This window comes from Budorcas taxicolor, chromosome 25 (assembly GCF_023091745.1).
Source record: "Budorcas taxicolor isolate Tak-1 chromosome 25, Takin1.1, whole genome shotgun sequence".
NCBI classification, from domain to species: Eukaryota; Metazoa; Chordata; class Mammalia; order Artiodactyla; family Bovidae; genus Budorcas; species Budorcas taxicolor.
The window spans coordinates 29,879,347-29,903,610 of NC_068934.1; the positions used below are offsets into that span (position 1 = coordinate 29,879,347).

General features: G+C 41.2%; 1 protein-coding gene across 3 annotated transcripts in view; it reads left to right on the plus strand.

Moving 5' to 3' along the window:
• The window catches only part of FAM118B (family with sequence similarity 118 member B), a 48,464-nt gene that overhangs the window by 20,995 nt on the left and 3,205 nt on the right, over positions 1 to 24,264 (plus strand). For all 3 annotated transcript variants that reach the window (XM_052661663.1, XM_052661665.1, XM_052661664.1), the window contains exons 2-6: positions 2,578 to 2,670; positions 6,424 to 6,676; positions 16,175 to 16,402; positions 19,076 to 19,204; positions 20,782 to 21,067. In XM_052661663.1, coding sequence (XP_052517623.1) covers positions 2,585 to 2,670; positions 6,424 to 6,676; positions 16,175 to 16,402; positions 19,076 to 19,204; positions 20,782 to 21,067 — 982 coding nt within the window. In that variant the 5' untranslated portion in view covers positions 2,578 to 2,584. The remainder of the gene's footprint in view (positions 1 to 2,577; positions 2,671 to 6,423; positions 6,677 to 16,174; positions 16,403 to 19,075; positions 19,205 to 20,781; positions 21,068 to 24,264) is intronic.

Consider the following 24,264-nt stretch of genomic DNA (forward strand, 5'->3'; position numbering starts at 1 on the left):
TATAACTGATCTTTTAGACCAAGCAAGGACCTCGTTCGCTAGCTAGTCATTTGTACATCTTTTGTTTCTAGGCAAAAATGTCACGACTAGAACTTTTCTCTCTATTTATTCCATCCATTTGTATCTGAAAATGTATTATTCTGAGTTCATTGTGCATGTCAGTGGTTCATTAGAGCTGAAGACCACACACTGGAAGCAGAGGGAGACGCCCAGATCAGCATGAGGAGAGCAGGCGGGGGACCCCACTCTCATCCCTCTGTGGAAAAAGAAGCCATATTTTGCCATCTTTCTAGAAGCAAAATGCTGTGAAAGCAGGGACTTCTGGAATTCTCTCATGTTTTCAAATCTATAACTGCTGTCTTATGTAATCTTAATTTCATTCATATAGCCAATTCTTTTTCTTTTTTCCTTTTTCCATATCTCTTACTGGATTTTTCCTAGAACACTGGCCTCAATTTTTCCCTTTTTCATTCACCAGATACAAGCATCCTATTTCTTGCCAAGCTGACATATTTTGAAGTAAAAGTATCCTATCCGATATGAGGATTTAGGCCTTAAAATTTTTGTTAATAAGGTTACTTGTCTTGGCATTTGCTGAGCGTCTTTTATTTTGTTGAACTCTGTTGGCCTTGAAGGAGTTTTCAGTAGCTTAGCAGTAATTGGAGTAATGAAGACACTGCCTTTGTTTTCTTATGGCAGAAAAGCTTTTTCCCACCTCTGCTAAGTCCCACTGAAATGAAAACTCCAGTGGCGATCACTTAAAGAAATTAATGTGTGAACTAGTTGATGCATGTTAGGAATTCTGTGCAAGATTTTCACAATCAGAAGTTCTTTAGCAGTAGCTGCACATTGTTTAGGGTAAATGCTAAACTAGAGTTATTTTTTCTGAAATTGTACTCTAGAAGGAATAAGATATGGCTTATGCTTAGATGTCACTGGGATGTACATGTAATTTTGTATCATATGAGACATCTTTCATACTGAAGAAAAAATGTGAGAAGACAGAATGAGTATGTGATCAAATACAACAGGCATATTGAATTACTTCGCATATATTTCCTAAGTAAAAGGACCCAGAACATTCCAGTAACAACTTGTCAAGAGCTGTTGGCCATATTTAATTCTCATAAATTATGTAGATGGAACGGACCTTTGAAATAGTTGACTGTAAAGAAAAAAAATGGAAAAGCTTAGTATTCAGGTGTCAACACCAAGAATTGACCATCTGTCAGAAAAGAGAATCCAGCAAAACAAGTACATTTTCCAGGGGAAAATGATGGGACTGATCTGGGGTTCTGGTTAGTTGGTAGTGCTGGGAGGTTTGTAACATGTAATGCTTATCACCGGAAAAAACTGATTTCCTTCAGCTCCTAAATTTAACTGACTGCTTTAACTGTATCAGCAGAGCACCTAGTCATAGCAGCTCTAAAGCATCACAATTACTTCAACTAAATCTGAATGTGGGGTTTCATTTTTAGATTTCTAGAATGTGGGAGCTCCCTTCTTTGATGGTTTTGAACTGCGTATTAAAAATGGGGTGGGGGGAGATGAGAAGATAATACTTGGACAGTGTTTTTAGGTTGTAATAGCGCAGCTAAGAGCGCGGACCTGGGAGGCAGACCGCCTTGGTTTGGATTATGGTACCGAGAGTCAGACACAACTTAGTGACTGAACGTGCGCATCTTGAGCTTCCTGTGCCTCAGTTTTCTCATCACTAAAATGAGGCGATAGTAGTACTTTGTAAGATAATGGGGATAACATGAGTTAATATTTGTAAATCGTGTTTGGCACGTGGTAAGCATTATTGTAGAGTTTGTTAAAACTCTGATTTAGTAGCTGAATTAATCATTGGACTTAATTTAATAAACATTATATTACTTCCCTCTGTATTTTACTTGCATCTTTCTCAAGTCGCCGTTCTCCATTTTTTATGTGAGTGTACTTTGTCCAGATTACAGATGCTTATAGAGCCGTTGTTAAGGAAAGAGAGTAAGCATATGCTTAGCTTGAGAGTCATGCTTCCCTGCCATGAGGAACCAGTTGTTCAGAGACAGGGAATGTCCAGCAGTCAGCAAATTAGTGTTGATTATCCTGTTCTTGATCCAGTGATTTCCTTAGGTGATAGTAAAAGATATTAGTAATATGGGGTGTGTAGCACAATCACCCATGGGTTTTCCCATGTCTTCCCCAGACCTGTCTCAAGGTAGAATAGCAGGTATTTCTTAGGCTCCACAAAGTGATGGCCGATTGACGTGAGTTGATGCTCTGGTTCTGTTCTGTTTGTTTCTGAAGCAGGGTGGGGGAGTGTGGGGGAGCCTTCAGGACATATATTTAGCTATGTATGTCAGATAACAGTATAGAGCTTCAGAACCCTGATTTCAAGGTCACTTTCTTTTGGATGAATTTAATCCCATAAGTTTGGGACACTCATTGAGTAATGAGTTTCTGTTAAGCCAGTTATACCTCTAAATCGCTTTCAGGATGTACAGCTTATTAAAAACTATTTAATGCATGTGCTCTTTGGAGTAATGTACTTTACACATCTAATTGTGGTCCATGGTGTTTAATCTATTTTAGAAACTGGATGGCTTCCACAGGGAGCCAGTCCTCGGATATAGACAAGATTTTGGGATTCTTCAGTGATGGCGCACCCCCCACCAAGAAACCCAGGTAAACAAGCGAAAGAAGTCCGAGAAGCAGAGCAAATCACCATTGGTGGCAGCTGATGAGAAATAGTGAACTTGCCCTACATCCCATGTGGCTTCACTAATTAACACTGGCCTTCAAAAAGAAAAAAAGAAAATACCGGCCTTCATATAAAAGTCAGACTGTTTTTATTTTGCATTTAATTTTTATTTTTATCAAGGTCAGAAATGTATATGATTTTAAGTCAGTTCTTCAAGGCTTGTAGTGCCTCAGCTCTCCTTGGAGCTAATCACTTTCAGCTTTGTCTGTTTCTTCTAATGTTTGCTTCCAGATTTTTAGTACTCTGTGTTTACTGCTTTTTTTTTTTAGTTTTTGGTTTTATCTATTTCAAATTATGGAAAATAAGGATTAGGTTTGCTATCATGAATCCTCCCCTCATAGCTCCCAACACACACACACACACACACACACACACACACACACACACATACATATGAATCCTCCCCTCATAGCTCCCAACACACACACCCACACACACCCACACACACCCAAAGCCTCTCCCCACAACACACACACACCAAGGACTCTCCCCACTACCTCCTCGTATGTTTTATATCACAATTTTCAGTTTGATATTTATATCGTATGACTGTATAAATAGTGTTCATAGCTGAGCCTCATATGTGGTGATTACGTTTCTTGTCCGTTTTTTTCCTCTTGTTTATTAAGCGTGTCCATTTTTTTTTTGGCTTGCTTTGTCTTCTTTGAGCCTGTTAATTTAAACTCAGACTGTGACAGAGAGTAAACCTCCTAATCCACTGGCCCACGCCAGGGACGTACTAGCTTAATGGTTCTGTGGACTCTCCCCTCTGACAGCTGTGTCCCCGGCCTGCCGCCTTGCAGCTCCCTGCCGTTTCCTTTCCCGTCACCCTGAGGATTCCTTTCACATCTCTCCTGTGTTGGACCCTCTGTTTCCTGGATCGTCCTTTTCAGTGTATGCCTTCATTTTGCTGAAAAATGTCTCATCCGCTTCTTTATTAAGACTTCAGAGGGAAAGAGTTTGAGGGGACATTTGACAGTGTCTAACTGTACTCTTAACATTGATTTGCTGATTTGGCTGAGTAGAAAACTTTAGGTACAAAATCATTTTCCTTAGAGTTGTGAGATCATTGTCCATCCTCTGCTAACATCAAAGTGTTCCTGCCAAAATAGCCACTCTGATCTAATTCCCAGTCCTTTGTAACATATGACCTCTTTTTCTTTTCTCATTAGACGCTCATAAGGATGATGGTTTTTTTCTCAGTAGTCTGAAATTTCACAGCACTGTATCTTCATAGAGTCTGGGTATCAGGTAGTTCTTTTAAGCAGACTACTGGTGATTTCATGTTGGAGACATTTTCCTGTGTTACTTATTTGATAATTTCCTTTATAGTTCTTTTCTGTTTTCCGTCTTGGTAGGACTCTGGGTATTTAGGCGCTGGACCTTCTGGATAAGACTCTAATTTTCTTACAGTTTTCTGTCACTTTTGTTTTCATCAGTCTGCTTTCTCAAAGATTTTTTCAGTTGTATCTCCCACCTTATGAATTTTTATTTCTGTTACATTTTTAATTTCTAAGAAATCTTTTTGTTTGCGCAGTTTTTCTTCTTTTTTTATAGCATCCTGTTCTGTTTCACAGATGCCATTTTTTTAAAAACACCTTTGTAGAGAATGTCCCTGTTTCCTTTTCAGTTTTTCTTCTCTCTCCTGTGTTCTCCTTTGTTTTCCCCAAGTTCCTCTCTACCTGCTGGCTTATTTGGATGTAACTCGCATGCTGGGAGTTTGTTCAAGGGAAGGCGCCCCTTGTTTTTCTGCTCCTGTTTAAGAGAAAACACTAAAAAGCCAATTGGAGACTGTGGTGAGGGGCTTGGTCGCTGGCAGGCCGCTATGGATCTTTTCTCTCATGTGGGTCATTTTTCCCCAAAGGGGACTCCTGTCTCCTGACCCAGGGGGGCTGGGGTACAGGTCTGAGGTTGACTGCCCATGCCTGGGAGTCTTCCTTTAGGAGGGGAGGGCAAGCGAAAGTCTCGTATTTCTCGTACAGAATTTCCACAGCCACCTCGTCAGGCTGGGCTGTGTTCTCAGACACAGAAGCCTCTGGCCAAACCTCCCTAGAAGATAGGCCTCCCTTCCTAGGGTTCTAACCGCATCTGGCGCAGCCTTGCAGTGGATTGACCCTCTGCCTTCTGATGCTCTACCCGAACATCCCCAAGCTCCTACCCAGGGGCTTGGCTCTTGGCAGCTCCTAAGCTCTGTTGACCTGGTTTGCCTACTTTTCCTATTTCCGTTATCTTCTCCTATTTCACTTTTTATGAACGTATGCCTTCTTTAAAAATTACTGTTATTTAGTGTTTTAGGAAGAGCTGAAAATGAAACAACTGTTACATTTTCCTGTTGTAACTGGAAATCTTAAATATGGAAAAATCATACCTCAAATCTGTAATGTCTGAGGTAAACAATTCAAATAGTACAGCACATTCAAGTAAAGCAGAAGTCCTTGTTCTCCCCAATCCCCAGAGTTAACTACTCTGCAGTTCTTTCAAATCCTTCTAGACGTTTTCTTAAGTATGTTTGTGCCTGCTTCACCTCCTTGATCCCCTTGAACTGAGGCACACTTTTCATTGTTTGCTTCTAACCTCCGTTATCAGTCTTCCTCAACAGACAAAGCTTTTGCAGTCAAGGACTCCACTGTGTGTGGTGCTTGATGAGTTTTTCATCAAGTTGGGAGTAGGAAAGGCAGTTCTAGAGGTAGAAAACCAGGTTTCAAAACCAGGTTTCTTAAGGCTAAAAGCCCTGCTCCTCTCTTGCGTTAACGCCAGCATACAGATCTTTTTTCTGTTCATTTCATTATGTGGACAAAAGGCTGAGAAGGGCAGTTTCTTAAGAAAACACATGCTGTCAGCAGAAACTAAAGTGCATAAACATATTTCACACAGGTTTTATTAACGATACAGTCTCAGGATGTAGGGGCGTGGAGAAGCAAAACACAGACACTCACACCCTTGCTGTCTCACACAGAAGCCAGGATGGCCACAGTGCTTATCACGGGAAGAAAGGAATGTTTTCCACCTTGCATCATGTCCGTTGAATAGTTCTTTTTTTATTTAGGTCTGTAAGGCTCTTGTGTTTTCAGAATTCTGTTGGCCTCTACTTCATTTTTTGCCTGAGGATGTCTAGAACAAAACCAAAGGCAAATTTGTTCCCATATTTGACTATCTCATGCTTCACTTTAGTCATGCCCATTTTCATCTTAACGTTCTCAAGTTTGGGGCTTAGATTTGTTTTGGCTTTTCTTTTGTCTCCGGTTTAACATTTCTCAACGGTAGGAATTTCATGTTGGAGAGGGTTCTTTTCTCTCTGGAGTCCAAATCAAACATGTCTTTTTGAAATGTATGTTGATTTAAAATATAGTTTACTTATCAGAACTCAGCTGAGCTGTGATAATCAGACCTTTTCCTAATGTTAGTGGGTTTTCTTAGGTTGTGAGGATTATGAAAGAGAAGATTGATCTCATCAGGCTCTTTAGGATTCCCACAGTAGGATTTTTACTCTGTTTTTCAGCAAACACTGGCACGGTACTCTGGTCTTTTTGCTCACTCTGCTTTGTAAAGGCGTTAGACCTGTGCTTGTCATCTTTGCGGCTGCAAGACTGGAGCTGAAAACCGTGGTTTAAGATGGCCTTGCTCTGTGCCTTGTGTCTGCTGGGTGTTCCCAGTCTTCGTTTGTTTGACCCTTTCAGGAAGCTGCTCCCAAGCCTGAAAACTAAGAAGCCTCGGGAGCTCGTGCTGGTGATTGGAACAGGCATCAGTGCTGCGGTTGCACCCCAGGTCCCAGCCCTGAAATCCTGGAAGGGGTTGATTCAGGCCTTACTGGATGCAGCCATAGATTTTGATCTTCTAGAAGATGAGGAGAGCAAAAAATTTCAGAAGTGTCTCCATGAAGACAAGAACCTCGTCCATGTTGCCCATGACCTCATCCAGAAACTATCTCCCGTGAGTACTCCGTATGCCTTGGTATTTGATCTTCCCTGAAACAGGACACGCGTGCTAAATGCAGTAAGGATGTTCGTTTCTGGTTTGTAGATTTGTATAACATTTGGCTCTTCTCCAAAATGTCTGTCCATGGACCTGATTAGGGTAGTTACCTTGACCCCATTTCAGTGTGGGGATGGGAGTGGTAATGATGGGAGGGGTAACTGCTTTTTGCCCCTCCGCCCTTGGGCCTATAGAAAAGAAGTGTCATCAGCTGTTAGCCTGAAAGGTATTTAAAAGCAATTCCCTCCTAGTTCCTGACTCATTCAGAAACTTAGGGCCTGTTACTTCCTCTTTTCATTTCATTGTCCTTAATTGGGATAAAATGTGGCCTCACTTTGTATATATAAAGGCTTCAACAACAACATTATCATTACCATTACTGCTGGTTTAAATTTACTTTTTCTGTAGTAGTAGTATACTCACTACTATAGAAGCTGTGTTCCCTGGCATCCATGTCTTTTAGAGAACCTCAGAAAGATTAGAGATAGTTCTTATTTTGTGGATGAAGCCGTGCCAGTTTTTAATGTTTCTTTTAAAGGCAGTCATTCATTCATAATATATATACATATATAGAGAGAGAGATTGAGAGAGTCATGTTTTGTCAAACTGAGCTGGAAATCAGTTCCTGAATGATACAAGGGCTTCTTGTCTTGCTTTGTTTTAAAAATGTTTAAGAATCAGGATTCACTTAAGATATATTTGGGTATAATAGAGTAGCCAAAGCATGTTTTAAAGCTTAGTAGATTAAGTGCACCTTGGAAAAAAAAATATAACTCTGAACTCCAAGTCAGTTATTACCACTGCTTTTTGCCCCTCCGCCCTAGGGCCTATAGAAAAGAAGTGTCATCAGCTGTTAGCCTGAAAGGTATTTAAAAGCAGTTCCCTCCTAGTTCCTGACTCATTCAGAAACTTAGGGCCTGTTACTTCCTCTTTTCATTTCATTGTCTTTAATTGGGATAAAATGTTACTAACCTGGAACAGTATAAAAAATTAATAGACTTTTAAGAGTTCCTGGTACCTCTGCCTCATACCGTATACAAAAATTAACTCAGTGGATTAAAGACCTAAATGTTAAGAGCTAAAAGATACAAAACTTTTAGAAGAAAACATAGTTTTAAAGCTTCCTGACCTTGGATCTGGCAGTAGTTTTTAATTGCGACACCAAAAGCCTAAGAAACAAAAGAAAAATTAGGTTAAACTGCACTTTGTCAAAGTTATGAAAGCTTTTAGGCTCACCAAGCATTATCCGGAAGGTGAGAAGACAGCCCCCAGGACGGGAGATGATGTAAACAATTCATGTGTCTGGTAACAGTGTGGTATCAGAATATATAGAGAACTTAATAATGCAAATAATCCAATTTTTTAAAAAAATTGTTTTAAATACAATTTACAGTGTTCTATACAGTTTCTGGTGTATAACAAAATGATTCAGTTGTACATATATTCTTTTTCGTATTCTTTTCCATTATAGTTTATTTTAAGAATGTTGAATATAATTCCCTCTACTATACAGTAGGACCTTGTTTATCTGTCTTATATGTAGTAACTTGTACCTGGTAATGCCAAACTCCCATAACAGTAAGTTTGTTTCCTATGTCTGTGAGTCTGTTTCTGTTTTATAAATAAATTCATTTGTATAATTTTGTAGATTGTATCTGTGTTGTCATATGATATTTGTCTTTCTCCTATGTGATATTTGTCTTTATCGTATGATATTTGCCTAAGTAAGTCTGACTTACTTAGTATGATGATCTCTACATCCATGTTGCTGCAGATGAGATTATTTCATTCTTTTTTATGGCTGGATAGTATTCCATTGTATGTATATACTGTATCTCCTTTACCCATTCATCTGTCAGTGGACATTTAGGTGGCTTCCATGTCTCGGCTATTGTAAATTGGGCCACTGTGAACATAGAGGTGTGAGTAATTTTTTGGATTAGAGTTTTCTCCAGATATATACCCAGGAGTAGGATTGCTGGATCACATGGTAACTCTATTTAAGGAACCTCCATACTGTTTTCCATAGTGGCTGTACCAATTTAAATTTCTACCAACAGTGTAGGAAGGCTCCCTTTTCTCCACACCCTGTCTGGCATTTAAAATCAGTTTTTAAATGGCAAAGGATTTGAATAGACATTTCTTCAAGGAAGATATACAAATAGCCAATAAGTACATGAAAAGATGCTTGACATCATTAGTCATTGGAAAAACACAGATCAAAAACCATGTCAGGGGCTTCTGTGACATGGTCCAGTGGTTAAGAATCCACCTTCCAATGCAGGGGATGTGGGTTCAATCCCTGGTCAGGGTACTAAGATCCCACGTGCCATGGGGCGGCTAAGCCTTCGCACCCCAACTAGAGAAGCCCCCGTGTGCCTCAGTGGAGACCCAGTGCAGTGAAAAAAAAAAAAAAAAAAACACAAACGTGTCAGATACCTCTTCATGCCTGGGATAGCTAGAATCAGAGTCAGATAGTAAGTGTTGGCAAGGCTGTGGAGAAATTGGAGCCCTCATTGCTGGGATTGTGAAGCTGTACAGACAAGGTGGGAAACTGGCCATTTCTCAAATAAATACAGAGTTGTCCTGTGACCCAGTGGTTCCATTTGCATACACACACATAGAGAAATGAAAGCATCTGTCCATGTAAAAAAACTTATAAACAAATGTTTATAAGAGCTATAAACAAATGTTTGTAGCATTATTCATAATGGACAAAAGGTGAAAATAGTGCAGCTGTCCATCAGCTGTCAAATAAAATGTGACATTCACGCAGTGGAATATTACTTGCTAGTAAAAAGGAATCAAGTTACTGATACATGGTGCAATGTGAACGAACCTTTAAAATATTATGCTGAGTGGAAGGCAGTCACAGAAGACCACGTATTAGAAGATTCCAGTCACATGAAGTGTCCAGACTAGCGAAATCTGTAAGAGCAGAAAGCAGCTTAGTACTGGTTTAGGACCAGTGGTTTAGCAGTAGCAGGGGTTGGTGGGCAGGAGGCGAGAGTTCCAGGGTACAGGCTTTCTTCTTGAGATGGTGAAGGTTTTCTAAGATTGACTGTGGTAGGGAGTTTCCTGGTAGCCTGGTGATTAGGATTTCGGGCTTTCACTGCTGTAGCTGGGTTCAGTCCCTGATTGGGGAACTGAGAATCCCACAAGCCACATGTTATATGGCCAAAAAAAAAAAAAACGACTGTGGTGACAGTTGCACATATTTTTGGATCTACAGATAACCACTCAGCTGTGCACTTCAGATAAGTGAATTGTATGCTATGTGAACTGTCTCTCCATAGAGCCGTTGAAGGTAAAAGGATGAGAAAATTATGATTTGAACACTAGTCAATGAAAGTGAGAGTGACTGTGTTAATGCCTGACAGGTGCACTTGAGAGAGAAGAAAGCACACATAATTTTTTCATGCTCAAAAAAATACGAACTTGTATAAAACAGTAATTAAAAATTATATAGCCCCAAAATATAAAGGAAAAGTATTAAAGAAGTATGTCAGCTAGTCAATAAAAATGGTCAATGAGAACCTACTGTGTAGCTGAGAGAACCCTACTCCGTGCTCTGTGGTGACCTAAGTGAAGTGAAGGGTTAGTCACTCAGTCGTGCCTGACTCTTTGCGACCCCACAGGCTGTAGCCCGCCAGGCTCCTCTGTCCTTGGGATTCTTCAGGCAAGAATACTGGAGTGGATTGCCATTTCCTTCTCCAGAGGATTATCCCAACCCAGAGATGGAACCTGGGCCTCTTGCATTGCAGGCAGATTCTTGACTGTCTGAGCCACCTGGAAAGCCCTAAACAGGAAGGAGATCCCCAAAAAGAGGGGATATGTGTGTACATATGACTGATTGACTTTACTATACATAGGAACTGACACAGCATTGTAAAGCAGCTGTACTCCCAATAAAAGTTGAATAGATAACAGTAAAAATGTTGTCTTTCTAGGGGGAAAAGAAAGAGTTCATGAGGACAAAGAATGCTGTATTATGTGTTAGTCCAGGAAGACTCGGAGGCATGGACTTGTCTGCTATGCCACTTGTCTGTCGGAATGGTCTCCAGAGAGTAGAAAGCATGACCTTGTTAGTTGGGTCAGTTATGATTGAAAGTAATGAGAGAACTTAAAGTCAGTGTCAGTATATACTAACCGAGTAACAAACTGGACTCACTGATTATCTCTGGATGGAGATTTATTACTCACCTTAAAGTGTAGTTGTCAGTTCCAACAGAACAGCAATTATCAAACTTTTTGGTCTCAAGACCCTGGTATGCTCCTAAAAATTATTGAGAATCTCAAAACAGCTTTTTGTTTCACTGGATTATATCTCTTTCATATTCACTGTTAGAAATTAAAACTGAGAAATTGAAAAAATAGTAAATTCTCTTAAAAATAATAATAAACCTGTTATATGCTAACATAAATAACATGTTTATGAAACACAACAATATTTTTCAAAACAAAAATAAATTAGTTTAAAAGAATAATAAATTAGTGAGAAGAGTGGTATTGTTTCACATTTTGCAAATCTCTTCAGTGTTTGGCCTAATAGAAAACACACCCTCACATCTGCTTAATGTAGTCTGTTCGGTGTGTTTGTGGGGTTTTGGTATAACTGTGAAAAAAGTGAGGTCTCACAGGTACACACTTGGAAAAGAGGAAAGTATTTTAATACTCTTTTTGGATAACTGTAGATATTCATTGTTGATAACTACACCAAAATTTTGTAAGTGATGGCTTCCTGGAGATTAATAGCCATAAGGAATCTGAAAGTCAGATTATAGCCATGTCAGTGGTGATATAGAATCTGAACTTCCCTTACTCTGATGCGTTAGGCTCCATGATCCATTTTGCATTTAGAATCTTCTTATTCTAGAATTTGACCCATTTCATTATAACATACAAAAAAATGCATCCTTTAAAATCACTGCCAGTCCTATCACAAAGGTATTTGGAAGCTGTCATGCTCGTGGTGGCAGGTAAACATTTTCTAGAAACCTGATTCTTGCTGGAAAACTCAGCTTTTATCTTTGGCAGCAATGGCATCAATCATTGGGTTGTGTCTCCTCGAAATGACAGGCTCACTTCATTTATTTTTGCAAAAATGGTCAGAGTACTCAAATCTGAATAATCATGGTTTGTCTGCCAGTCATTCTTTTAAGTAAAAATGAGATTTGATGACAAAAGGTGGCTAGTTCAGCTTAAAATTCAAAACAGTCACCAGTGTTTTGCCTCAAGACCCACATCAGACTCCAGTCTGCAGAAGTGCTTCGTGTGTACTTCTTGTTCTTTACACAGAATATTAGGAGGACATGTACTCGAGGGTCCGTGTTTAATACAACTAGTAATGTTTACTGCTTTATTAAGGGCGTTCTTAAGTGCAACAGGCGTTCTTAAGTGCAACTGGCGTTCTTCTCTTACTGTAAGTCTTTGGTAGTGAAGAACACTGATAACTAGCAAGCTGGGTTCCATGAGTCCTGAGTCACACCAAGACACCAGCAGTTCGGCCTTTCATTGCTTTTGCGAAAGTGAAAGTCGCTCAGTCGTGTCTGACTCTTTGCGACACCATGGACTATACAGTCCATGGAATTTTCCAGGTCAGAATACTGGAGTGGGTATTTCCCCTCTCTAGGGAATCTTCCCAGCCCAGGGATTGAACCCAGGTTTCCTGCATTGCAGGTGGATTCTTTACCAGTTGAGCCACAAGGGAAGCTCATTGCTTTTGTACCATCAATGCAAATATCAGCATACTTTTAAAAGACAAGTATCGCCTTCATATTGTTATGAAAATAATTTTGACTTTGCAGACCTCTTAAGGAATCTTAGGGATCCACAGTATCAATGGGCCGCATCTTGAAAACCAATCCAATAGGAGATATGTAAGAAACTCACATATACGCATTTGGGGAAATATGAACACTGAGTACTTGCTGCTGAGGAATTGGTATTATTGCATTTTTTAAGTTGTGATAGTGGTATTGCAGACTTTTTTATATGTCAGCAGGAATCCTTATCTTTTAGGAAACTGTGAAGTATCTGAATGATATGATGCTTGGAAAAATTTCAGTGAAGGGGGCTAGGGTTATGGTGAGGGGAGTTTAGGTTAAGCAGGATTGGCCATGGGTGATGATTGTTTAAATCAGATGATGGTTACGGGAGAGGTGTATTCTCTCTTTTTTTTTTTTTTACTTTTGTGTGTCTTTGAAAATGTCCTTTTTTCGATTTTGGAGGGGTTTTTTGTTTTTTTTAAGAATCTTAACAAACAATAGTAATATGACAAGGCAAAAAGGCCCATCCACTGAGCCAGTTTCTTACAGTAGGGGCATGACATTGCAAAGACCTTGGATTTCAGGAGCAGAGAGACTGTCATTTAAAGGCACTGGGATCCTGGGCACATCGTTTAATGTCTCAGAATCTATTTTTGCTCCTGTAAAACTGGAATGATGTTACTTATCCCACTTGAAAAATACGTGAGAACATTTTCTGTATGTGAAGTGTCTGGTACATAGTATAATGCACAGTAAATGTTAATAACCTTTTTGCGTTGTTTTTTACTATGTCTTGGATTGGAAGAATGAGAGTTACAGGGTAGGAGGAAATGAAGCAACCGTGGATGTGGTCCACTGTTTTAAATGAGTGAGAAAATGTCCATAAACGTGTGTGGGAGTTCAGCGTTTCCTTTTGATCACGGAACCTCCTTATTTGTTTTCATTCCTTTGTCTTTACTTAGAGAGGCCACTGTTGGGAAATTGAGTTCCAGGGTCACCTGTTTGAAGAGAGAAGCGATTCACTCCGAGTCTGAGGGAATTGGTGCTGCTCTGGTAGCTGCTTTCCTTCCTCTCTGTGTTGAGATGCAAAATGTAATAACCAAGAGAAGTAGGACCCAAAGATAGTCAGCTAAAATATGTGACTCATGATTTTTCTTTCCAGGCTTTATCCTTTTGTATTTCTTTTCTTAGAAGCAGGGAAGTATATCCACGCCCATGCTCACCTGATTGCATATCCAGCTGTTTCTGTCTGTATAATGATTAAATTGATGCTGGATTACCTTGTTGTTTAACTGTGTGTGTGTGTGTGTGTGTGTGTGTGTGTGTGTGCGCGCGCGCGCGCGCACGTCAGAGTACAAAATGAAGGTATAAGAGGCAACAAGGCAGTTCTTAAAGTCACTGTATTGTTTCATTTTAAACATAGTTTGGTTTTCTGAATGGGTACTATTTACACACATTGCAGAAATCAAAATGGCGAAAAAGATATAACAGCCATTATGGCATCTCACTCGCAATCCACAGCTTTGTCCACCTCCTTTCCCCAGACTTGCCTTCTGTGGGTCACCACTGTCTCAAGTATCGTTCCAGTGTTTCTTTCTGTGAACACAAGCAAATAGGATTCTATTTATTCTTACCTCACTGCTTCCACCGCCATGTCAGCAGGTAGCACTCTAGACATGCTGATCTGCACTTGTCTGTCTTAGCTAAGAGTGTGTCCCGGGTCTTTCCGTACCGGTTTCCTGTATATGGATTCTTGGCTGGTTTCCGGTCTTTTACTGTCCCAGATAACAGAGCAGTGATAATGTTACAGAAATCATTTTATTTGATTGTCATTACATCTGTGGGATATATTCCCAGAAACAAGATTGCAAGGTTGTGGGATAAATGGATTGTAATTTTGATAGACATTAAAGGGGCATTGATTTTTTAATAACAAATTGAGAAAAGTGCATGACGTTCATTAGTAGTTGACTTGGGACTTCCCTGGTGGTTCAGACGGTAAAGAATCCGCCTGCAATGCAGGAGATCCACATTCGATCCCCTGGAGGAGGGATTGGCTGCCCACTCCAGTGTTCTTGCCTGGAGAATTCCGTGGACAGAGAAGCCTAGCAGGCTTCAGACCATGGGGTCGCAGAGTCAGACACGTCTGAGCGACTAATGCTTTCACTTTCCCTTGTACATAGTAAAATTCAGTAACTAGAGTTTATTTCTGATCAGGTCATTAATTCTGAGTATTAGAGTCCCCAGTTGGTTGTTCATGGGCTGCTAATATGTGATGTAATAATTATGCCATGATATAAGAGAATGAGCGAAAGTTGAAAACTGTGACCCACGTCCTTAGCCGCATAAACTGTGGGCTCTGCCATCCAGTTAGCCCTGGAAAGTGGCTGAGCCACTGACAACAGGGTCAGAACAGTGACCAGCAGGACCAGATGGACTCCCGACTGCATCAGCACCAGCAGAGGCAGGCTTCCCTTCTGCGCTCTCGTGTTTCTCCTGCGCAAGTAATTCACCCTTTATTTGGCAGATACAATGAACAAATGGGTGATTTTTATAAAACACTTGGAAAAATAGGAGGTACATTTGGCAAATTGAAGTATGTTTTATGAATCTGTGTACCTGGTTCCGTGGAACCAGATCTTTATTGGAGCACAGTGCTATTAGGACGGTATACAGGTGAAACCAGGAAGGTAAGGGGCTGCTTTGAGGATTAACAGAAAGATTATTGCTGTCTGCTGTCTAGCAGCTAGCTGCAGTTACTTGGAGTTTGAACGAGGAATAATGGGGCCTTTAAGAACTGATTCTCTGCTTAGATGTTGTCTAAGGAATGGTGTTGCAGGAATAAGATACAGATCAGATATTTATTATAGCACATTACATAGCTACTTCCCTGTTGCAGATTCCTTTTGTCCCAGGGATTGCTTGGTCTTTTAAGTTAGAAAGCCAGCTTCTCACTTGAGATTGATATTCTGTTTCCTCACTAGTCCTCAGAGATTTTACATGTATTCAAAACAAAGCTGGGAAAGCAGTTATTTAATGAACCATATGTTAAAAAATAGGGAGTGTGTTCAGAACTGATTAGTGTTTGGTATTTTTACTAGTTGCAAAATGCAGGTTTTTGGAAACCTTTTATTATATAATAAGTATTCTTCCTGGAAGACTTGTAAACAAGTTGCTGGATTATACTAGGGAAAAACAGGTACGGAGAAGCTAAACCACTTGTCCTTTATCCATCAGCATCTGTAAAAAGCACCTGGGATTAGAAAAAGACATGTTAGACCACCTTGAGAGCTGTCTAGTGTTTATTCCCTGGAAAAGGAAAGTTTAACAGAAAGCGTTGTCTTCTGACCTGAGGCCTGTTTAAAGGGTGGTTGGTGCTGTTTTCTTCCTCAGCTTTCCTCTAGTCTGTTAACAGTCACCTCTCCTAGCCGTGCCCACTGTCTTCATTCATAAATATGCCTGTTTACAGAGTGTATGCTGCTTTGCATATGATGTAATAGTCTGGGTCACTTGATACGGACTAAGTGCTGTGTTGGCACTTGGCACATACCCTATCCACCCTGTAAGGGAGACAAGTATTTTACCTTTAAGTGCAGAGTACTTGTCGAAAAGTTGCTATTATTTAAGGAAAACAAATGACCTACCAAAATGCCTAGAACTAACTTTTCCCTTTTATATCCCTCCCCAGCGTACTAGTAATGTCCGATCCACATTTTTCAAGGACTGTTTATATGAAGTATTTGATGACTTGGAGTCAAAGATGGAAGATTCTGGAAAGCAGCTACTTCAGTCAGTTCTCCACCTGATGGAAAACGGAGCCCTGGTATTAACTACAAACTTTGACAATCTCCTGGAACTGTATGCGGCAGATCAGGGCAAACAGCTGGAATCCCTTGACCTTACCGATGAGAAGAAGGTAAACAGGAAAGGCCTAGCTTGTCTCGTCTTCCGGCCAGCAGATTGACTCCTCATCAGAAATGACTGTTTTCTGGCTGGGATGTTGTATAGCACTCTGTTCATAGAAAGGTAGAGAGGGAGACTCTTATCCCTGGTTGGATTGTTGCTTTTTCAGATTAAATCAGTGTACAGTAAAGAGCACAGATCTTAAAAGTGTTCAGTTCTGTGAGTTTAGACAGTTTCACCCAATTTTAAAGCAGGATGATAGGAAGCCACTTGAACTGTAAGATCTAAATGGTTAACATTTGATAATATCAGGTGGGTGTGGTATTGATTTAGTTTTTCTGTTAGGACAGATTCTTCATGGCATCTGCTGGAAATGTACAGGAACTGCTTTCTGATGTTTGACAATCAAGTTTCAGGCCAGGTGACAGCTGATGAGGTTAATATTTAAAGGACACCTCAGCAGACATTTTTATGTAGCCCGTACTATACCTGAGTCATCTCTCATAGTAATGAAGTTACAGATGCCCACCTCTGTCGTCTAATGAGAGAAGGCTGGTATTGCAGTGGTCGCTAGGGCTTGCAGTCGGAAATCTAGCACCACATCTACAGGAGAGTCTGTAGATGACACCATTAAATTGATTGATGAAATACACTGAAACCATGAAAGGGAAAATGTTTTCATTGCCATAAAAAGATGTCTGAGATTTAATGACTGAAGGGGAGGAAAAAAAAAAAAAGAATTATGAATCTCCACTGGGTCTCACTTGTCCTGCCCTGCAGTCTGTGTAATTTTAGTTGTATACTTTGTTTTCCTGGGAAGCTGCCTTTGTGTCCCACTTAGAGCCCATCTAAGCAGAGTTGGGACAAACCAATGATTTCCCCCATTGGCACTCATCGTCATAGCACTGCCCTGGCCAGAGCAGGGGCTGTAATACCAGTTTTGTGGTTTTGCTGGCCTTGAAGTCAGGTTGTAAAAGGAAATCCAGTCCAGAGAAATGGTGCTCTGGAGACTGGATGTGTCTGGCTGGAGTGCTTTCCTCCTGCTGCCCCCATGCTTTGTACGGCCTGCTCCTTCTTCATCTGGAAGACTCCACTTGTGAATCACTTCCTCCAAGAGGTCTTCTCTGACCACCCTAATTTAAAAGGGACCCACCCTTATTTTTGGATTCAGTTTTTCAATGGAGTACATGTCGTAACTTTCCATTTTCATCTTGGGTTGTTGTCTGCCCTAGAGGAATAGCACCTCTATTTGGACAGGGACCACGTCAGCCCTTCTTACCTGGTGCGTAAGAAAGTACTTGGCACATACTAGTAGGTGGTCAGTAAATATTTTGTCAATGAATAAACGATTGAATGAAATTTAAAAATGAATGGCAAGAAACAACTTCCATCCTGTTTCTGACATAATCTCTGAAGATCATGACCAGCATCAGACACATAAGGGTCTTTCTTAAGTTAAGGATTTCCTGGACTTTCTTGGTGGTCGAGTGGTTAAGAACCCATGCTTTCATCACAGAGAGTGCAGGTTCAATCGCTGGTAAGGGGACTAAGATCCCACATGCTGCGAGGTGCAGCCAAAAAATAAAGTTAAGGATATCTATCAGACTTGAAATTTTCCTTCTCATTTTCATCCCGGAGTCTCAAGATTTGCTTTTGTAGTTAGTCCACATTAGGGGCAGTATTGAGGTTAAAGGGTTAAAGCCACCGACTGGTAGTCAGAGTAGAGCCTAGTAATACTCATGATTCTAAATCTCTGTGCCTCCTTTTTCCCTAATCCATACCTTATTTCTCTAGAATGTTATAAAAACAAATTTATACTGTCTCAAGTCCTTGGGAAAATGGAAACCATGGGACCTGGTTGGTCCTTACCATTGGCATCTAAGTGGTCATTCTTCCTTGGTGGCCTCTTAAGTAACTCGCAGGTGACTGACGTGATTCTTTTACTACTTATCAATTGCCGCACAAGAAATCACCCTGAAAACTTTGTGGTTTAAAACAACACTTTATTTGCCCATGACAATGGTGAAGTTGACACCTGAGCTGGGCTAATGGGCTCCACTGGGCCATTCTGCTGGTTTTGCAGGCTACCCATGTGACTGTGGTCCTCTCGTGGCCAGACTGGGTGGTGTGAGATAACATTGCTTGTGTGTCTGTTGGTACGGGCTGTTGGCTGGGCCGTCAGACTACTTCACATGGTAGCTGGGTTCCAAAAGCAGCAAAAGAGAAAGAAGGCGCATTGTGCCAACGTTTTCCAAGTTTCTTCTGTTTGCTTATGCCCCGTTTTCTAAAGCCAGCCATATGGCCGAGCCTGGAGTAAATGTGAAAGGGGACTAGACCAGGGAGTCGTTACAAGGCTTGACGTCTTGGGGATCCGTACTGAAAGGGCCATCCGTGGCTGTCCTGCGTATCACCAGTGGAGAGAGCCCGTATGATTTCTGCAGATGATGACAAATTCTGACTTTTGATTCTTTCTTTGCAAGAGAAATAACCAGACTTGCCGTCATTCCTAACAATCATGCCTGAAGTACGAAGGCCACATCGAGTGGCCACATTCTTGCCCTGTGATATCATGAAGCTGGAGAGTTGTGTCAGAAGCCTGGTCCTCAGAAGACTGTCTTGCCCATTGGGACCTTGAAGCAGGTGCTCAGCCCTGCCCTCCTGGTTAAGCTGTGTTTATGTTGTGCAGGTCCTTGAGTGGGCTCAGGAGAAGCGGAAGCTGAGCGTCTTACACATCCATGGGGTCTACACCAACCCGAGTGGCATTGTCCTTCACCCAGCTGGTTACCAGAACGTGCTCAGGAATACTGAAGTTATGGTAAGTGGTGCTGGCCTAGCTGCTCTTGGGGAAGTCTTCCTAGGAGCCTTCTGAACACACCACTGAGCTTCCAGGGTTAACAGTTTCTCTTCACCAGTTAACATTGGAAGGCCAAGCATTCTTTTCTGTGCTTCTTAGCTTGTGGACGTGTGTGCCACCTTGGGAAATGTCAGACATCTCTTCAGGTGTTAGGCCTTTTGGTTTTACTTTGTTCTTGATTGACAGCCAGCAGTTGGCACTGTTAACTGGCAGCATCTTCACATACAAAGAATATATATTTGTATTCGTCATTTGCTATACATGGTATTATCTCCCCAGGTGACACAGTGGGAAAGAATCTGCCTGCCAGTGCAAGGAGCACAGGAGACACGGGTTCAGTCCCTGGGTCGGGAAAATCCCCTGGAGAAGAAAATGGCAACTCACTCCAGTAATTCTTGCCTGGGAAATCCCATGGACAGAGGAGCCTGGCTGGCTTCACAGAGTCTGGCACAGTTGAGCAACTGAGCACTCACAGACACACATACATGGTATTAGTAACCCTCTCTGTATGCCAAGACTAATTTGTGCAGTTTTTCACTGACCAGTTACTACTAGAGTAAAGAGTTTTTATATAAATGGTGGTGGCTTTGTATTGACTCATCATACTTACTCACTTATTGATCACTGGAAAAAAAATTTTTTTTAATTTGAATAGGGTAATAAAGTGGAAGCTTTGTGAAAAAAGACCAAGAAAATGTGATGTTTTTTAAAGCACAAGGGGACTTTTTGTCACCCGTTCTTTCCCTGACATCTGTTACAGCTTCTATCTTTAACTGACACTGAGTGATCCCTTAAGCAAAATCATTTCTAATACTTTAGACACATGTAGTGTGTGTGATATATGTGTACATACATGTATGTATAAATGTATACACACAGGGACTTCCCTGGCAGTTCAGTGGTTAGGCCTTGGCCATCCAATGCAGGGGCTCGGGTTGGACCCCTGGTCGAGGATCTAAAATCCCACATGCCTTGCGGCCAAAACACCAAAACATAAAACGAAACAATGTTGTAACAAATTCAATAAAAGACTTTAAAAATGGTCCATATCAAACCAATCTTTAAAAAATGTCTTAAAAGTGTATACACATGTTCATTAGTGTTCTGAGGGTCAGGCTTTCTTTGAGCAGCTCTGGTGATGGGATTCTCTGCTTATTCATGGCCCAGTCTGTAAAGCAGAAAAAGCAGATATGGTCAAGGAAACGGAAATAGTAAAATACATTGAAGACTACTGATTGCCTTAACGGCCTCTGGGCACACAGATCTAAAAAATAAGCTATGATGTAGACCCGTGAGACCCTGAATAGAGACCCTGCAGGAGAATGCCAGGTAAAGACACAGTTTGAGAAGAGTCATCAAGTTGCAGCAGTAGACAGTGAGAAGGTCGTACTCCTTCATGGGAGGGTCTGTCCTCTGGCTCTCGATCCCGGTCCACTGGTCACCACAGTCTGCTCGATGAGTAGCTGCGGCCCCGTTGATTCTTCCGTTTCGGACCTGTCTTCACAGTGCGATTTACATGTTGCTTCTCTCCCTGCCAGAGAGAGATTCAGAAGCTCTATGAGAACAAGTCTTTCCTCTTCCTGGGCTGTGGCTGGACTGTGGATGACACCACTTTCCAGGCCCTTTTTCTGGAGGCCATCAAGCATAAATCTGACTTAGAACATTTCATGCTAGTTCGGAGAGGAGATGTGGATGAATTCAAGAAGCTTCGAGAAAACATGCTGGACAAAGGGATTAAGGTCATCTCCTATGGAAATGACTATGCTGACCTTCCAGAATATTTCAAACGACTGACATGTGAGATCTCCACGAGAGGAAGGTCAGGTAAGTTGCGTTTGGAGACTAAGAGGGGTTGGAGGGCAGCTGTTCTTCAGCCTGTTACGTGTGTGTGGTGGGTCAGGTCATCACCAAGATGCAGAATATAATCCTAACCAGATGATGAAGGGAGATCATGGTTAGTTTTCAGATTAGACTAATCGGTGAAATGTGGTTGAAATGTAGATTTCAGGGACTTCTCTGGTAGTCCAGTGGTTGAGAATGCACCTTCCAGTGCAGGGGATGTGGGTTCGATGCCTGGTCGGAGAACTAAGATCCCACATGCCGAGGGGCAACTAAGCCTGGAGCCCGTGCACTGCAACAAAGACCCAGGGCAGTTCAGTTCTGTCGCTCAGTCATGTCCGACTCTGCGATCCCATGGACTGCAGCACGCCAGGCCTCCCTGTCCATCACCAACTCCCGGAGTTTACCCAAACCCATGTCCATTGAGTTGGTGATGCCATCCAACCATCTCATCCCCTTCTCCTCCTGCCTTCCATCTTTTCCAACATCAGGGTCTTTTCAAATGAGTCAGCTCTTTGCATCAGGTGGCCAAAGTATTGGAGTTTCAGCTTCAACATCAGTCCTTCCAATGAACACCCAGGACTGATTTCCTGTAGGATGGACTGGTTGGATCTCCTTGCAGTCCAAGGGACTCCCAAGAGTCTTCTCCAACACCACAGTTCAAAAGCATTAATTCTTCGGCACTCAGCTTTCTTTATAGTCCAACTCTCACATCCATACATGACTACTGGAAAAACCATAGCCTTGACTAGATGGACCTTTGTTGACAAAGTAATGTCTCTGCTTTGTAATATGCTGTCTAGGTTGGTCATAATTTTCCTTCCAAGGAGTAAGCATCTTTTAATTTCATGGCTGCAGTTACCATCTGCAGTGATTTTGGAGCCCAAAAAAATAGTCAGCCACTGTTTCTACTCTTGCCCCATCTATTTGCCATGAAGTGATGGGACCAGATGCCATGATCTTAGTTTTCTGAATGTTGAGCTTAAGCCAACTTTTTCACTCTCCTCTTTCACTTTCATCAAGAGGCTCTTTAGTTCTTCTTCACTTTCTGCCATAAGGGTGGTGTCATCTGTATATCTGAGGTTATTGATATTTCTCCCCCCCAAAAAATAATAAATTTTATAAAAGAAAGAATTTAGATTTGAAAAATAGGGGAGAATGGTAACTCCCTTTTGGCTAAGGCTGTGAGGAAAAAAAATATATTTGTGTAACTTTGGTGGGAAGGTAAAGTTAGTACAACTTTTCTGAAGGGTAAATTTGGAATATGTTCAAAATTTTAAAACTTTTGACCCAGAAATCCCTTTTGATAAAATCTATCTTAGAAATTTCTCCTAAAGGAGATCACTGGGCACTTATACAATTATACGACACGTTGCACAAAGATATAGGTGTGGGGATGTAATCAGGGTTGTAGATAAATGGCAAAAATTGGAAGCAACCTAAAATGTTCCAGAAAATAGGTGTTTCTATAAATACACCCTTTATTAATTGATTAAATATTAAATACATATGAAGCCATAAAATAAAAAATGCTTTTACTGCCCAAAATAATGTCAGAGATAATATTCTGAGTGGAAAAAATAAAATGCAGGTTGTAAAATGCATTTTTATATCCCAGTCCCTGGCATACAGATGGTAAAGCGTCTGCCTACAGTGTGGAAGACCTGGGTTCGATCCCTGGGTCAGGAAGATCCTCTGGAGAAGGAAATGGCAACCCACTCCAGTACTCTTGCCTGGAAAATCCCATGGACAGAGGAGCGTAGTAGGCTCCAGTCCATGGGGTTGCAAAGAGTCGGATACGACTGAGCAACTTCACTTCACTTCTTTACTTCCCTGGCATACAAGATTGTAGATGCTTTCTGTTTTTGTTTGGTGTGCTTTATGGCTTCTCTGGTGCCGTAAAGAATCCACCTGCAAAAAAAAAAAAAAAAAACCACCTGCCAATGCAGAAGATGCTGGTTCGACCCTTGGGTCGGGAAGATCCTTTGTAGGAGGAAATGGCAACCCACTCCAGTATTCTTGCCTGGGAGATCCCATGGACAGAGGCACCTGGTGGGCTACAGTCCATGGGGTTGCAAACAGTTGGACGTGACTGAGCGACTAAACAATAACATAGAGAAATGCCTGGCATGATGCTTAGAAAATTAACTGTGATTATCTCTATGCAGTAGGAGTTAATGTTTTTTTAAAAAATATTTTTTCCTATGTTATGAAATATGAAAATCCCATTTTTTACGATTATGCTTTGTCTTTATAAACAGAAAAAACGCTGCAAAAATGTTATGTGGAAACTGTTGTGGTGGCATTACAGTCAAGTTAGGAGTATCATTCACTTGACATTTTACCTCTCAATTCTAACCAGAAAGCCAAATGCAGTTAAAAGTTTCCATTTATTAATGGCTCCAGGCAAGCTGCCAAACAGCGTACCAAATGCAAAACTTTTTGGTATCGCTAAATCGGAGAATGCTTTTTAAAACCTTAGTTTGAATAAAGCCGGGCCCCAAGGTATGCCCATTCTGACTCAGCACACAGTTCCAAAGAAACTTTGCTGCTGTTATGTAGAGTATGTTCTTGAAAAGTTATTTGCTAATATGCATTTTCATGGTCAATCTGAATGCATCTTCAGTTCAGTTCAGTCGCTCAGTCATGTCCAACTCTTTGCGACCCCATGAATCGCAGCACGCCAGGCCTCCCTGTCCATCACCAGCTCCCGGAGTTCACTCAGACTCAGGTCCATCGAGTCAGTGATGCCATCCAGCCATCTCATCCTCTGTGGTCCCCTTCTCCTCCTGCCCCCAATCCCTCCCAGCATCAGAGCCTTTTCCAGTGAGTCAACTCTTCGCATGAGGTGGCCAAAGTACTGGAGCTTCAGCTTTAGCATCATTCCTTCCAAAGAAATCCCAGGGCTGATCTCCTTCAAATGGACTGGCTGGATCTCCTTGCAGTAGTGGCCTCTTAAAGGATGGGTAGTTTAATATAGAGAGAACTTGTCCTATGCAATGGGATTCTCCTGTGATGAGACATTCCACAAACTGTGATTATCCATGGCTCTGTTTTGATGGAACAAGATTTGTAAAAGGCATCACCATAACTAAACATTTTGAAAACTAAGTCTATCCTTTTCACCGAAGACTTTTAAAAACCCTTAAAAAAGGAAGTTTTCCAATTTATCTTTTTTGTGA